This window comes from Varroa destructor, unplaced genomic scaffold, assembly GCF_002443255.2.
Source record: "Varroa destructor unplaced genomic scaffold, Vdes_3.0 BEIS01000001.1, whole genome shotgun sequence".
NCBI classification, from domain to species: Eukaryota; Metazoa; Arthropoda; class Arachnida; order Mesostigmata; family Varroidae; genus Varroa; species Varroa destructor.
In genome coordinates this window covers 66698103-66715044 of record NW_019211454.1, presented here as the reverse complement: position 1 = coordinate 66715044, position 16942 = coordinate 66698103, and the positions used below count along the sequence as shown (strand labels likewise).

The 16942-nt window shown below is 42.7% G+C and overlaps 1 protein-coding gene across 2 annotated transcripts in view; it reads right to left on the bottom strand.

Annotated features, from left to right (window-relative positions):
- LOC111255518 (uncharacterized) overlaps positions 1–16942 on the bottom strand; it is a 185383-nt gene that overhangs the window by 58924 nt on the left and 109517 nt on the right. Inside the window, exon 1 of one of the 2 annotated variants that reach the window (XM_086974893.1) lies at positions 9059–10719. The exons of the other annotated variant lie outside the window; for it this stretch is intronic. Within the exon in view, the coding sequence (XP_086831019.1) occupies positions 9059–9061 (3 nt within the window). The 5' untranslated portion in view covers positions 9062–10719. Of the gene's footprint in view, positions 1–9058; positions 10720–16942 lie in introns of those variants that run through there. 2 annotated transcript variants of the gene reach the window in all.

The window sequence follows — 16942 nt, the reverse complement described above, 5'->3', positions numbered from 1 at the left end:
GATGGAGTGGTACTTCATCATTAGAGATAGAAACCGTAGTCGTTTGTAAGGTCTACTGTATTTTTATGCTGTATATCAGTGCACTGCAGCTGTTTTACTTGGTAAACTTAAAAACTCGTACTCAGCGCACCATCGGCGATAAAGTTTTCGCTTTGTCGTCATTTTCAACCTTTACTTTGGTGGTTGCTTATAACACTGTTTCTTTTAGCTGTTAATACAGTTTCAAACCAGTAATTATTTTTCACTCCTTTAACTAAATAATAATAATAATAATAATAATAATAATAATAATAATAATAAATAGATTTATGATACCAGTCTCGCACTTGCTTTAAGGCTACCATTAGTCGATTATGTGTACCGATGTTATATACTTTCAGTCTGCTATCTGCAGCGGCTTCTTCGTGCTTCTGAAAATCGCTTTAAATTATACTTCCTGCCAAATTTATCAAAAATTTAGAAATCTAGCTGTTAGTTATTTTTATCTTGCAAGAAAAATTGCTAAAAGACCTCAATCTACTAATTTTCTATATATCTACATTGTTTAAACTAGTTAGCCGTTATCTATAAAGTCCACAATATGATTCATGCAGTTGCCAATGCCGTAAAGTAACGGTTCATAACGTGATATGTTCTGAGCATTCACAAATAAACACTAGGCCACCACTAGTTAAACGAGCATGAAGCACGTAACTTTTAGGGCAGTGCTTAGTCGCCTCCCCCTCCGAGGTCATCAGAAAAATTTGAAAATAGGCGGCTGGGTGTAACAAAAAATATTTCAACCTATTTTCTGAACTTGCGTGTCGCTGTGCGATGTGTATAGGTGAACTGTACGTCCGAGCGTGACCATCTCATTTCACCTATTACTTGACGTCGTGGACTTCAAGGAAAATAAACCTATCTCGTTCTCCTTCAACAGCGAAGTGTTTACAGAAGTGATCATCAGGGTGATATGGATGTGCCTGTTTCCGTAGGACAGAAGGGGCTAGAATATGGATCTGCGGGGTAAGCTGCGTTGAGACGTAGAAGCTTGGCAGGTGTCTGTATTAAGCACATATGCATCAGAAACGTTCACTTTCGTCAAGAGATAGTCAGCTTTGACTTTGAATTGGATTTCAGTATATGAGAGTAAAAGAAATATTCGATTTTTCTATATCCTACATGAAGCTAACGCCTTCAAGGCATAGCGATGCATTGTCAGATCATAAATGTATTCATGAAGCACTGAATGTTTCGTTTATATGAGAGTTCTATTGATTCTGTATCCAGGTGGACAATCTGAGTAGAATCATTGGGCTCCGATCACAAGGTGAATCGGCGACAAATTGTTTTTAAATTAAACCAAGGATTGGATCCCACGTGAGGATAATGGTTAACAAACGTCGTCTGCTTCAAAGAACCTTTACAAAAGATAAGTACCAAACAAAGCTTAGAGGCTAAGTGCAATGGCACGCTAACAAATGAGCCAGCGATTATCGTACAGAAATGGACAACGATTGAAGGATATTTATAATAATAACAACAGACCCTGCTAAACACAAAAAAATCACAATGGCCAAACGTATTTTGCATTTTTACCAATGCTAATGCAAAAACACGCGTTTACACGCGCACATAAATAGAATTTCTGCTTCTGCAAGTATTATTATTATTATACAGCAATAGTTAACAAAGAGTTTTTGTAATGGTCTTCTGCCTACAAGCCTAAATGTCCTTGAGCATTTACTGGGTTCTCGCGGACTTGCGTATCTTCGCGAGTCTCAGTCCACTGCAGAAGCTTGAATCTGTTCTATAAGTCACATTGCATCTTTTTTTTTTTTTTTTGCTATATGCAGTATTTCTCTCGCATCTTAATAATGGCCTCACTGAACACCGTACGAGAGAAAGTCCACGATGACGTTGCTGGTGATTTTTGGCCAAACTTGTATCGTTTCAGCTGGAAAAGAAATACTCGTATAGGTAAAATTTGACGTTATTGAAAAACACAGCTGAAATTGTGAACGAGCAGGCGCAGAAAAAGAACACATGACTAGATGGCGAGCAAGCATCAAACAAGAACTACGAAAGACTACAGCGGTAGAAAGCCAATTTTTTACTCAGCAACTTCGCAACCCTACACCTGTCTTCATGATGCTCTCACACCTGAATCCCCGAACATGTGGGCTTACTGGAATATTGGCAAGAGTAGCCCCGAAAACGGGCTGGAAAAAAAGAAGTCTATCTTCTCAAAGTTGAGATGAAAAAAGCTGTCAAAACCTGTTGACCGCGAGTAACGCTCATTCATTTATCTTAATAATTTCTATGTTTAGCAGATGAAAGTAACAAAGATTGAAAACCTGTGGGAACAACGGTCCTAAGCGATGCAGGTATTATGAGCTGCTGCTGCTGCTGCCACTGCAGTCGCACGGTTTACTCGCTATTTGACAAAAGGCTCATCCTAATACTTCCGTCACAACAGTTCCAAATGGAACACTGGAAAACGGTGGAACTGAGACGTATTGAGATAGACAGCATTGCCTTAATATCTCGATTTTGGCAGACCTGTAGCTACTATTGCGGTTGTAGTAAAATGATACAGTAAGTATGCGTTTGGTTTTTTTTTTTTTGGTAGATTCTACGTGCGGAACAGACTAATGATGTTCGAAACTACGATGCCCCACAATATCTCTCTGATAACGCATTTGCCAATTAAACGTCGGAACTCAACGCAATAGTCCAGGTTTAAGACCAGCCCGTTTTTTTTCGTACAGGGCTGTCTGAAGCAAGCCTAACGGCAGCACGGGATATAAAATTCACAATACGTATTTAAGTTAAAAGTTAAAAATTTGGCTATGTGGAAGCGATAAAGGAACGCAGTGGAAAGCACTTATTAGAAGTCCGAAAAAACGATATAGTTTCTGAAAAGATATGGCGAGAATTGTAAGCACAACATTACGCCCATGTCTAGTCACTTGACGAAATAAGCATATAAAAAAAAAAAAGAACTTTATATGAACACGCGCCTTGACGGTTCTGACATCAAAACCAAGCAGTTAGACTCCGGAGAGTAAAAATGACAACTAAGTAATTTATTTAGACAAAATAAGTATGTACGCTAATTTAATTAAATTTGCGTGAACTCGCGACTTTATAAATAAATAACATTCACTATTCAGACATTGGTAAAAACTTCCCTAAATTACACTGGCACTATGTGACCTATACATAAGCGAACCGGCTACAGGGGAAGTTGAAGATGTTTACGAAGTTTGTATCTTCATTAGAAAAAAAAAAAAACAGCTTTAATAGAGACAAATATTACTCGCTTTTTATAAAGTTGTTTTCTATTTTTTACTCACTCAATTTTGATCACCGAAGCTCTGATTTCGCTAATTGCACGTAAATTAATATAAAATTTGGCTACATCTTTATGTAGTTGTAGCATAAGTACGTCACAAACAATCATCACCACGGCATACTGACAAAACTCTTTGAATGCAGCTCGTTTTTTGCTATACTTGCACTTATTTAAATGACTGACTCACTGCAATGCAATCTCACTCTGTCTTTCGACCTTTGTACCGCCTCGGGCATGTCAGCGCCGTAGCACCGATGGGGCACTTTGCGTTTCTTAGCCGCACTAACTGTCCCTATTCTAAAAGCCACAGAGCACACAGATTAGTGGCAAACTTCTTAGAAGCAAAAATTATGATTTCTCTATCGAGCCACGAGTCCCCTGTCAATAACTGCAGTGGTTACACCCCAACAACGTCAGCCAGCCAAAACCCGCAAACTACTATGGTACTAAGCCGTCTGGAAGTTCGACAACCGTTACCATTGGAGGTCATTGGTGCCTCTCGGCCGTTTACCCTGTTTGTTCCAAACCGGCAAACTGCCAGGTAAGCTCTACAGTTTACACACGTCAGTTGCTGGGTGATAACTAAATAAATAACGTATAACTAGTTGACTGTTCTGCAGCATCCTTCCCAGCAGCTCGAGAAACTCCAACAGACTATAGCAGGATTTATCCTTAATGAGAGTATGCATATACACATTAGTATATATACAACACGGGTGACTAAATGAAGAAGGTTCATAAATGCACAAAATGTCTGATACGCATGGCTGACTTTTATGCCTAGCCTTCGGTTAGCTTTGGGGCCTTTTGAGGTGCTGCTGTGGAAGGGCACGACAGGGGGTGGACGCCTAGTCCCGTAATATTGTCACGCGGTATCGTTGACATACTGCAGCCTGAAACTTGTCAGTGTTCGGCTAGCTGCTTTGTCAAAAGGACCTCCGGAAAAATGCTTTGTAGCCAGGTCCATATTCGGATACGAGATCCAAAACAGGCCCGTGCAGCCTGTGAGCACTGTTATCGTGTCAACTATTACCAGGACAACGTACGATTCAAATAATGCTTCTTATTACTGGCTCAATGGAAGTAGCTTATAATTCGTCTCTCGTATACGATGAGTATGTTCGTGAGGCATCAGATGCGCCTCCCACCTGTGCAGACGACAAATACTTTCTTAAGTAATGTGTATATGAGCTGATCTTCTTTTTTCTTTATATTATATGAAACGTCCTACACAAGCAATGAAAAAAAAATTAGACCTTATTTATAGGCTTTTGAAATTAGCGATAACCTTATTATGAGATTCTCTTACGCCTGTATGTTCTGCATGTATGTTGATGGCTAACCTCTACAATTTTGACACCGACACATCGATTTTCGCATGTCAATGGGTTTTTTCTTTTTTGACATCAGCAATTGCACGCAAATCAATAGCTAAAATTATAATTGAGGTTTCTCGTACTGAATCAAGCTTCCTACTGGTTGTCGTCAGTAGCTAAGCTGTAGAATATTTTCTTAAGGTACAGGCAGGGTACTAGGTTCATCACTGTGATGCCATAGGGTATATATGGAACGCGGACAGGGCGACAAGCTAAGTTGCAATCTTTATAAAGACCTCTTGTCTTAAGAGCTGAAAATTCCCAATAGTACAATGATTTATTGTGATTCTTTCGTCGATCGCGTTCGAAAACAAAATTACCGGTCGAATTGTTAAATGATTCATATATTATGGATAATGGTCAGTCCGACAATGGCCAAACAATGACCGTTTTATTGTTTTGAAAATGCAGTGACCGTCCATACCGGAACCAATATAGACTCAAAAGAATATGGTAAAATAACCTATTGTAAAGTATGTTTCATTATCTATGAATCCTGCCTATATCGTAAGGTATTTCAAAAGCGACAACATTAATTCTACTAATGCTCATTTGAGGAATCGAGAAGAATATCTTCTTCGTCCCTAATAAAAACGTCCTTCAATCATACCAGTGACGCCACAACATCTTGTATATCAGCACGAGCTATTGCCCCGGGGCACCTGGGTTTGACTGCGCCAGTCACATGTTATGAGTAATTAATGTATCAGTTGCTTTTTTATTTTGTACAGTATTGGCCGTTTTATTATCTATTTTATTGTCACAGCAGTAACGAGCCAAATTAATTGCTCAGAAAATTACTAGCCATAAGTGTCTATTCTCTGTCATTGTTTCTTACATCAACTAGCGAATCCTCGTTCTCCGATAAATGGGAGAACAATTTTTGCGATCACAGATCGTATATTTGCGGTCAACGGTTACTTCAGAGGATGATTAGTTGTAACGAACTGAGTTTAATACATTACGTCCCAACAACGGACGTAACTATTAAAGATTACTGAATGCGTGAAAGTTTATTAAACTCTTTAAGCGAGTCGTCTTCAAAGACTGATGGGAAGAATGGGAGACTTGGGTTACCTAATGCTTCTCGAGCGAGCGAGCGAGCGAGCTTTGAATAGGTCTTGCGAGATTCGTCTGTTATATCATGTAGTTCTTGCAATGTCTGAGCATTAAGGGCCGTCCTTCTTTAAGGTCTATGCTTTGGGTATTCTTCCACACATGATTTTCTATTTTAGTTCTAGCGTAAGAAAGGACAGACGACACAGAATTATGTAGGTCATGTTTTAGAGCACGGCTTCTTTGTTCTAGTACACCCGGTCCGGGCTACGCTTATATGACATAATAGTGAAAATACTATTTATAATAAAAATTATCTTTTCATCCTATGTTCGTGTCCTATGCTGAAAGAAAAGCTAAATAAGCTACAATCGTCATTGAAACCTTTCCAGTGTTGGGGTAATTTGTGCTCCAGACTTCTGAATGACAAGGAGAGCTTCAGGTGAATTTTCGAAGAAGACAGAGCTATTCGTTTGAAATTGCTCGTTTCCGCCGTGTCGACGAGATTATATGTGACATATTTACCGAGACCATATTGCCGAGATATCAATCAGAGTTATTCCCTGGTTAATAGAGCACTCGTCAAACCACAGCAGACACGGTATCAGAATACTCGGTCTAGTTTTGATATAGGTTAGGTGTTTCCATTGACATATATATATAATTACGTCCATAATATATATGTATACATTATGGCTGTAATCAACTACAAGGCTACCCTTGCGTTTCCTGACGATTTCGCCTATTTCATTAGCCACGGTGTAGATTGAAGAACCGTTAAACAAATACATCCGTTTACTGACGATGCTGTCGCCGGCCCATATCTGCAGATGAATGCGGCTAGCGCTACCGCCGCTGTCGTCTGCATCACACGGGGCAATGGAACGGTTACGAGCCGAGCATCTGCGACCGCGTCGACTTTTCGGACTACGACAAATTTTAGCCCGCTGGCTTGCCAGTCGGCTGCAATAAAGTATGATCATTCAAAGAGACACGGACGGTCGGGCGGGCGGTTGAGCGATCGGCCAATGATAGCTGTTAGAAGAATATAAAAAAAAAAGCAGTACTGGAATAGAAAAGCACAAATCTCACGACAAATCATGCATCGATATCGCTTGCCGGCGTTACCATGGCAGTCGAGCTATACTAGGGTGACTATCCAAATTCGCTATCAGAACTAGGACACGCAAACAAAAAAACTGGGCCCAGGTGATGTTGACAAGCTAAATCAGCGATTACCAAACGCAATTTCGTGCGCTTCAGGTGTGGAGGCGTGCCTGCATATGCTTAGTGCGATCCATATAGCCTAAGTGATGTTTGAAAAGTTGCACTACGCTATTGGCGACCTTGAACCTTTTCATCTTATAGGTTACAATATATACAGGAAACGAATGCAAATATAACAATTTATCGTACATAACATGTGTCGATTGAATATTTACGAAAAGGACGATTCTATTGGCTCTGTTTAAAGTTCCATAGGCTGGCGTTTCTCGACCGGCTTCGACTGTTGTCAAGTGAACGGCTGTTCGTTGTAGGATAAGACCAACTCCAGTGGTATCTTATAGATGATTATCTGTATCTTGAAGGATAATTTCATATAAGAACGCACAAATTACTCCAAATATCAGGCCTTAATACTCTCAACTTGTCCAAACGGTACAATGGAACTATCATATGACTCGCACCATTAGACGAGACCTTCAGTGCTCCAGCAGGGCTACAAAAAGTTTGCGCATGATTTGTTCGACATGTGGCTGTTGTAGAGAAGTAACGACAAAAACGAAACGCTTCGCCCGAGCCGCTTTCCCTTTTCTTTGGCGCTCGTCCGTGTCCTCGTGCTTGTACGTACGTAGACGGCGTAACTCATTACTAATAATCTATTTATAGAAGTCTTCGACAAACAAGCGGTTGCCGAAGCAGGATGGTTGGGGCGGATTCTGTTCTAGGTATCCTGTTCTCTCCTTGCCACTGTCAGTAATTAGGGCTAGTTGGGTATCGTTGCTAATCCCTCCGTATGATCCTCGTGAGTCGCTGATTTGCAATGCAGAACAGGAGTCGGCGCCAGGGTTCGCTCCCGGCTTCCAGCTGGCGTGTAGTAACAGTAGCTATTAAGACAAAATGAGCTCGCCATTGCCACAGGCACTAGCCATCCATTCAAGCTAGCGACCGGTGCCGCTGGCGTAGCTGTCTCTAGCATTGACACGTGTCGAAATTTCACCGAGCTGCCGGGGTGCGACCTGAGCCCTGTTCTTGCTACTTACTTCCCTTGCGGTCCCTGTTGCGGCCTTTCAGACTCATGATGCTGGTTCGCCTTGACAACTGGTCAAGCCGGGCTCAGACTGGTAGCCAGCGTTGACCAAATGAATTTCTCGCACAAACAGTTCGACGCATACAATGCTGGGGTGCGCGTATTGCTGCAGGTGGCGGCGGCAGCTGGATACCGTTCGATCAGAAGCCCAATTCTTGGCCAAGGCAATTAGAAGAGCTGCACGCTGCTCCACTGTTATTGAACAGATAGCAAGGGACTTCAAATATGCAATTTTTCGAATGGTTCCCACAAAACACATGAATTGATGATTGGTATAGCTTGCTCAATGTTGTAGGTAGCATATGGCATACACAAGCTTTTCATGATTCAGGCCGAAATATCGGCCTCATTACGAGCTAGTTACAGAATGCGATATACCCGTCATGGTTTTAGACAGCTTATTTATCTGGCATAGCAAAGTACCTAAACAAATAATTACGTCCAGTACTGCCGGGTTCGAAACATATCATCAAGTGGTTAGCTCTCGGCGCAAAACAAGGACACCCGGTTTTGAAACTAGACTACCTCACCTGTCTTCGAGTTTAATAGGTAGAAATGTTAACATTGTAACATTACGAAAAATCTAGAATCACATTACCGGTTCAACACGCGTAGATAGATTTTAATTTGAACATAAGGAACACGTGGTTACGAATCTCAGCAATGGACACATTTCCTCTCGTACTGGTAACCAACCCTCTGGAGGAACCCCCAGAAGAAATAGCGGACGTAGAACTCATCATATTTCAAATCGATGGGCGTTATTTTCCCGTTCAGTTTGATCGGCCTAACCGTATACCTTTGTCTGTCCTGGAAAATGCGGTGCCGATTCATCGTATTTGGAAAATACGCTGAATTCATTGTACACAAGGGACGCATTGGAAATCGGCTGAAAAACCAGTCAGTGAAAGCTGATGGTGCGTCACACCGAGAAGGCGGCATCATGCTGTTACTTATACAGTCGTAGGGCGTGCTTACCATGCGCTGGTCATCTGTTATCTACAGTGAGATCTTCTGAGTTACGCATTTTAACTTGCGTAGGTTATCCTCGTATCGTTTCGTAAGGGTAGACCGGTTATCCAGTCGCTAAATGTCGAAGCACTGTTGGATCGGCACGCTGAATAATGTCACGTAAAATGCTTGTGTTACCCGAAGTCGACACCTCGAAGTAGCGCAAGCTGTATGGCATTACATATCCTCGATAACAAAACAGATGAGGTTTGTTTAGCGTTACCCCTGTCTTCTGCTCACAAAGCCTTTCACTTGTTGAGCCGCTCGACTTTGTACCGTCAATGCACTAAATCTTCAAAATATTATAGCTACTGATCACAGTTCATCACTTCCAGATGTTTCTAATTCTAATGTTTTCTAGGAAGTATGCATCTCTGCATGAGCATGTCAGTATGTATCCTTCGGCATCCGAAGCTGTGCTTGACAACACTTCACTAATAACCACTTCTTTAGTATATTTTCTTTACTTCTTTTGTCCTGCTGATTTACTGGCTGAACATAAACAAAAACAAATAAACAAACTCGAGCAGGCCAACCAGGAACGGTACCTGTTGTCTTCTCAGACGTGTCACCGATCTTCGCTCTTTCTGTCCTTATCAACAGTCATTCGTCATTGTCCGCACGACGATTAACAAAAGTTGAACACTTTTCGGTAACTGCACTGCACTGGCGTGCCTTTTTTAATTCTCGCAGAGCTTGGACTCTTGCAGCAACGGCGCAAGTGGAATGGCTTTAGGATCGACCTTCCGCAAAACGGATTACTGACGCTGGCGGCAGCTTCGGACGCAGGCACCAATGACGATGATGCTCGTTGCATCGCCTCCTGGTGCAGTAACTCTGCCTGGCCGCGTTGAAGGGCCTCCACCGTTCCTTCTTTACTTAGTCTCGCTTCGCCAAGCCGGCGCGATTCCGCCGCTTTCGTTGTAATTGTGATCCTTATAACAGTCGTAGTAGCGGAGAGCGATACTAATGGTTGCTATTGTTGTTGCACACAATAATCATTCGCCGCCACCATCGGTGCCTTCACCTTTTCCGTTACCGTAATGACATATCGATGAGTCAGCCACTAGCTCCGTTCAAAACTACGAGTTTAGGTCAGTTGTTGCTGATAGTTGCTCAGTTAAATCAGCCCACAACGGACCGACGGACGGACGGACGGACAGGCCCACAACTACATGGCCATTGCTAACCCGGTTGAGAGCCACCAGGACCAGCAGCACAAGGCGTTACAGCCACTTCAAGTTTTTGACAACAACAACAGCTTCATTCACACTGCCCTTATTGAAGTAGGCAGCTTTAACTTGCTTGGCTTCTTCATTACCAATTGCCGCCCAGCAGCTACTGCTGTCAATTATTTAGCTGCTTGCTGTTACGAGCTGCTCACTGGAACCGGCACGAGCAGCAGCGCTGTGGGTCGTCCGCCGCCAGCAACCGCTGTTCGGTAATTTGAGTTATCCCTGTTGTCTCTTGCTTTTTCTTCTTATCGTCGTTGTTATGCCGTTTGCCAATACAGTAGCAGCAACTGACACCGGTAGATAGCTACGGGTCGATCGGCAGCTGGTCGTTGTTACTGCGGTTCGTTTTGGTACTGGCGATGGAGAGGCAGCGTAGCTATCCTCGCTCCGACCGCCTAAATGTGAGCCTGCTACCGCCACTGCAGATGTCGATGATCGAAAGCGAATTCTCCCTTGCTCAGCCTAACGCCCTTACCCCTACCTCCATCCCGCTTTTCCAGGCCCCAACTGAGCCACAATGAATATCGTCTGATGTTGACGATGACGCCGGCGTACGAAATCGAAGTAAACTATAGCCACTGGGCACCGCTGTCAGTTGCGGCTATTCCAAAGACTCTCGCCGCGTCGTCATCAGCAGCGGCCACAGGATCCGCTGAAACAGCAGCAGCAGCAGTTCCCGTGACCGACTACATGCCCGGCTAGAGGGAATGGTTCAGACGAAAGGAGGGAACCACCAAAGACCCCGAACCCAGGGGAGTTCAGCAGTTCCGAGCCCTTTGGTTCTGCTTAACCGACGTCGGCTACACAGGTACTTCGTCTATGGAGACACGCACGTTCGCAGTGGCTGATGTTGGTCCCACTACCATCGACCCATTACCTGAAGATTAGTCCAGGCGGGGCTACTCAACAGGACCATGAGGTTAGCCGGAAGGCTGCCGCTGGGTGAGGGGTTATACCAATAGTGACGACCGTTCAGCTTGGCTGCATCTGCTAGATGTTCAGGGAAGCTGTGATCTACGTAGGCGAGATTATCAGTTACGCCAAGGTCGCTGTCTGTACAAATGTCGAGTTAAGTATGGCTGTGTCAACGAAAACCAGGACAAAAATATGTTAACAGTGTTTGATAATTGCAAGCAGCTTTCAATTCTACAGCATTAAAAAGCGGCCTCGTATCCAAGAGGACCGGTACGCCGTAGAAAAATCCTAACCACACCAATCTGAGTTCTAATTTGTGTTAAGTTGAAAACGTTTATGTCGATATTGTTTGTGCTAGTCTCCTAACAATGTTCGAGCTAACGTAATCATTAATAACATTTACTCACCTATATAATTATTCGCCATTGAAATGATCCTCTTCTTCGTTCGAAAATAGAATATATTTCATTCGGAACGCGATACCTTAGAAAAGTTTTAAAAGTTTCCATATTTGTGAAGCGGGACATGGCACAAAACAACTGTACCACAGCTTTCACCGATTACGTCAAAAATTGGGCATTTATGTATTCAAATAGAAAAAAAGTTGCGTAATCCACATGGCTTGGTGGCCATGCAAATAGTTTATACTATAACTTCAAGTATCGCAGTTAATCATTGCAGCCATATAAACAAAGCACAACAAACATCTCTAATCTCCAGATGGACTGACCGAAAAATAAGTGCCGATTAAATTGGACGTCGCATTATTTCGAATTAGTGTGTATCGGATCGTTTCTATTTTTTGCCTGAACGAGTGGCGGGTTGAGATATTTCGGACATATGGGTTCAAAGAGCGTCGTTTTAATGAGAGTTTGAACAGTTGATGACGCACAAGCAGCATCGCGGGTATGGGCATCAAAGCCCAAACGGCGCTCTACTGTTTTTTTGCATGGCGTTGCCATTTGCCAGTCGTTTTCTCCCCGTAACAGTTCAACTACGCGCCAATCGACCAGATGCTAGAAAAGAATGACCAGACAGTAGCGAGTGATGTTTTTGTGCACTGAGCAGGCACGATAGGCCCAGAGTAGGCAAACAATGAGGTTTTGCGCGACCTTCTTACTAATATTTGCCAGTGAATGCACCATCTTTGATATGTAAGGAACGTTAGCACATTACTCAATGTTGATACTTTTCTGATACCGATTAAGGTTAAAACGTGTAAATCGTCAACTATATGGAAGCAAAAACATTATCAAAACGCCACTATCTCGATTAAAGAAAAACATTCGTTATCACATATTACCTACTGCACATCATTGTATCTGCATTCACGTTGTTAAGCTGTCCTATAGACGATAATCGAAGTTTGATAAACTTCTCCAGTGTTGACGTCTAGTTATTACGCTTGTGTATTGCTGCAGATATTCGAAACACGGTAAGTTGAGCGGTAAAAAAAAATAAGAACGCGTGAGAGCTATGGCGAAAGACAACAGAATGTTACAGGGGCGACATGAGGTGAGTGCGGGAATTATATGCACACGTTTCCGGTCAAGCCGCTTACCCCGTCTGCAAGACTTGGGCGGGTAGGCAAAGTGGTCCACAATGCAGTGAACCTCACAGTTACCGTGCTTCACTGAATCTCGAACCCTTTCGCGGCTTCCTTTAGAGTTTACAAGCGTACGGTATCGAAAAAAGCTCAAAAAGACGCTTACACTACCATTTCGACGACGGAATGCCGGCATCAGACTGAAGTCAGACATGACCAAGAGAATTAATTGAGATAAGACCAAAAATAAGCAATATAATGTCCTGCCTAAGAGCAACATCATCTGGAGCAACGAATTATAGGTTTATAGTAAGTATTGTATAATTTTTCTGTGGTTATGTCACGATGGGCCTAGATGGGGAATAGATCCTGCAATATATTATGTGTTTTTATAACGTCCACAGCCTCTGTATTGCGTAAAGCTGCGCATTCCACCATTTTGAGAGTTGTCAAGTATACCTTTTGTTATTTCACCTGTTGTTTGCACCTTCCCTTTGTCTACACGACTACTACCACCATCTACATAATGTAGCTCGCATTTGTCTTGTTTTGCGTACCCGTCAAGGGGTCGGTTCTTTTTACGACGCGAAATCACTGTTTTGCGTCTATGAATCTAACGTTTGCCAGAAGCCGGCAGAATTTCTTGCATCCATTCTTTTTTTCATTTTTTGCCATAATAGATGCCAGTACAGGTCTGGTTCCACTTCGTCGCGCGATGTCTCTGCTATTCTTTGTTCTTTCCTTTTCCTTTGCCTTCTATGGTCGATCTCTGTTCAAAATGCCAAGGCGAATAATCGGAGCTCAACTAAATTCAAAATGGCAGAGACGTTTAAGTGAAGTTGCATGATCTAAGTGCTTGCCGGTCGGCGGGGTGCGAAAAAGCTCAGGGGCAGAGTGCCACTTTAAGGTATGTGTGTATCTGAACGTGCGCATGTTTGTGGCCAAGTCCACTTCCGTTTGTGAGTAAACGGTCTGTCAATCGAGATTACTGGAAGTAGCAGTAAAAACAAAGGTCAGACAGCTTTCAGAGTAGGCAGAAGACAATTGCAACGAACTAACAGCTACATCTGGGCGGACTGCATCGTGGCTTGGGGTGGGGGGCTCGTATCTGTAGTGGGTAAAACGAATTGCAATGGAACTTAACGAACTGAGATGAAATTACTTCGTTCTTTTTCTTGGCAATCGTGTTATCGTTTCGAGAAACGGTAAAGGGCAAGACATGCAGAATTTAACATGTCTTCACCATGACAAACCAATGCCAGATGGTTGAACTCTGCCATATGGAAGCAGCCGAATGAGCCGAGCCTTTAAGTAAAGCCAGCAGACAGACAAGAACCGTACCTTACAAGATACCTTTTGTCTAGTTCGATAAAAAATGTAACGAATAAGCTCAACAGCTCACGGTGGGGCAGTATAGAATAGCGAGGCTATCCGTTGTGGTAGTATATTGAAACCTCGCTGCTGTGACGTGCTTGAGGCGTTTGAAAACAGTGTATAACCGGCAATCATCAACAGCTATCATACATTTTACTCTAGTAGTGTATTTCGCCCCCTTAATAGGGGACTGAGGTCGGACAGAAATACTGCCAAAATTGGCCAACGCTCTACTACGACTACCTTGCAGAAATACCTAGATCATCCGTTCACCGTTTGAATAAGCTGCCGACTACTAGCTTGCATCTACTCCTACTCCATATTTACGTGATATCGAAATGAAGACGAGAAAAATAGATAGCATTGAGATGATCACTTAGTCACGGAAACAAAAGATATCTATACCTCTCGGCTATCTTCTCGACACTTCTGACTGTTTCTATCATTCAATAAAAGCAAAAAGCTTGAGAACGCGTTAGCTTCCAGCATCACGTGTGACTTCTAACACGAATATCATAGCAATAATTGCAATTTTTATTAGAGTAGCGGTATAATAATGTTCGAAACGTTCGATATGCTACGCAACGGGGGCAATAGCAGCGTCCTCAATCAGTGATACAGTGAGCGTTCTTTTTTGACGACAATCCGCTTCTTGATTCCTTAACTGGTACCTTCAGACCCTGCAAATTGCGTCAACCATTGAGATAGGACGGTCAATACGAGGGAAATGTCAATTTCAACAACGAAAGCCATTTACGTAATACCACAGAGTCGAATAAAGAACAAATGTTATTGAACTGGTGAGCTAGATATAGAAGCAATAAATGTAAAGGGTGATACAAGCTAGCAGGATGACAAATGCTAAAGGAGAAACGGCGAGTGACAGACACAGAGTTGAGGGTGAAAAATTGACCCCGTGAGTCAAGCGATGTCAACATTGAACCCAGTGAGTTACGATCGTAGATTACTGAATTTGAGCTATCAAAGAGAGATTCAAGTCTGGGTGAGCATTGTTCATTAGATAGCTGCTGAATAATTGTTCGGAATAGCGTCTAATGCGTATGTAGATCGTGTCATGTACTGAAGAACCGCTAAATGTCTAACCTTTGATATGAACCATCATGTTATTACGCTCTCTAATACCCCATAGTAACTACCAAACAAATCACATAGCTTACAACGGGAACAATTGAAATCAGCGGGATAAAGTGGAAATATAAACTAATAGCCCGGTTCGGCGTATTTTGAGCCGCTTTCTTTACTCAAATATGTGAGCTTTTTAAAAGTAAATATGACAGTTTTGATCCGAAATTAATGTTGCCTCGAATCTCTTTTGCAGGTCAGAACATTTGTTCTACTGTGCTTGTGTACCAAAGCCGCCATTCTGCTAAGCTAAATGCACCCTCAGCGCTATCGCGGCCTTCTATCGCCTATGCAGTTGTTGCCGTTATCACCTCTGGCGTTATCGATGGTACTGTCCGATCACATAAATTAATCGACACGGCCAGCCATGACTGTACAAGACAGATTCAGAATCCAAAATTGCAGAAGCTGCTGCAACGTGTCGTAAAGCCGGGCATTGTAGCAACGGGCAAAGTATGGGATTGAAGACAATCAAAAGGACAGTGGGATAGGACAATAACAGTTAAGGCCAATGCTTTTCCTTTTTCCATCACTGTTGTTGTTGTTACTTCGATCGACGAGTAATCAATGTTCTACCGGCTGCTGCTGCTGCTGCTGCTGCTGCTGCTGCTGTGATTTCAGCGATACCGTTAAATCCGTAAACCTATTTTAGCAGTTGGCCTGGAAGAATAATACGACGGGGCTTTTATATTTGGACAAATAGACAAACAACAATCTGCTTGACGCCATCTGTGTCGCACGCCTGTCGCAACGCCATTGTATATATACCCCTACGACGACTACTATTAATCAGTAGAACAATTGGCATTGTTATAGCCTTAACATTTCTACGCAGGAGTTGCGTAGTAAAACAAACAAGGCAATGCATCATATTATGTACATAACATTTTGAGTAGTTTTAACTGTCCCTTCACATCGGCGTGGCTCATTTATTCCGGTCTACTCTTGAGAGCAGAAAAATGAATCATAGAAACGATTCTGTCCTGCAGTAGCTGTCTTCTATTACTTTTACACTCGATGTTTGTAACTTACTGTTGGCGTCTGTACGTAAAACACTGACCGTCAGGACTGGCTTACTGGCATATTACCGGTCATTGTTAACGACACCACAAGCGATACTATCAATGTGGAACAAATGGCAAAGGAGCAAGTAATGTCTATTTTTTGATATGTCTATCAATTGATGTAACTGAGTCTCGAATATGTTACTAAAGTGTATGCCTCAAGCTTCAATGCATCGTACAATGACATTTAAGCAGTTTGCCACGTGTTGAAGTCAATATCGTATCATAGGTACATTCCAAATGTGGTCGCCTTTCGTGATCTAAAGGGGCGCTCGTGTCCGGTTGAGAGAGCGGTGGGGCGTTTGTGCACGAACTTGACCTGCGTACTTTTATAAAACATTACCCTCTTCGTTAATGGTCAGGTTCAAGTTTATTATTATAATCATAACATTGCAGCAGGATTTATCCGTTGGCGGTGTGCTGATTAGACGACGCCAACACTACCTCTGCCACCAATGACCATCCGAGGACCCGCGACTATAACCCAAATCCAACACAGAGACGCTGGAGGAAGGAAAGGACGAGAATCGATAGGACACGAATGTGTTCTGCCAGCAAAAAAAAAACACTTTGC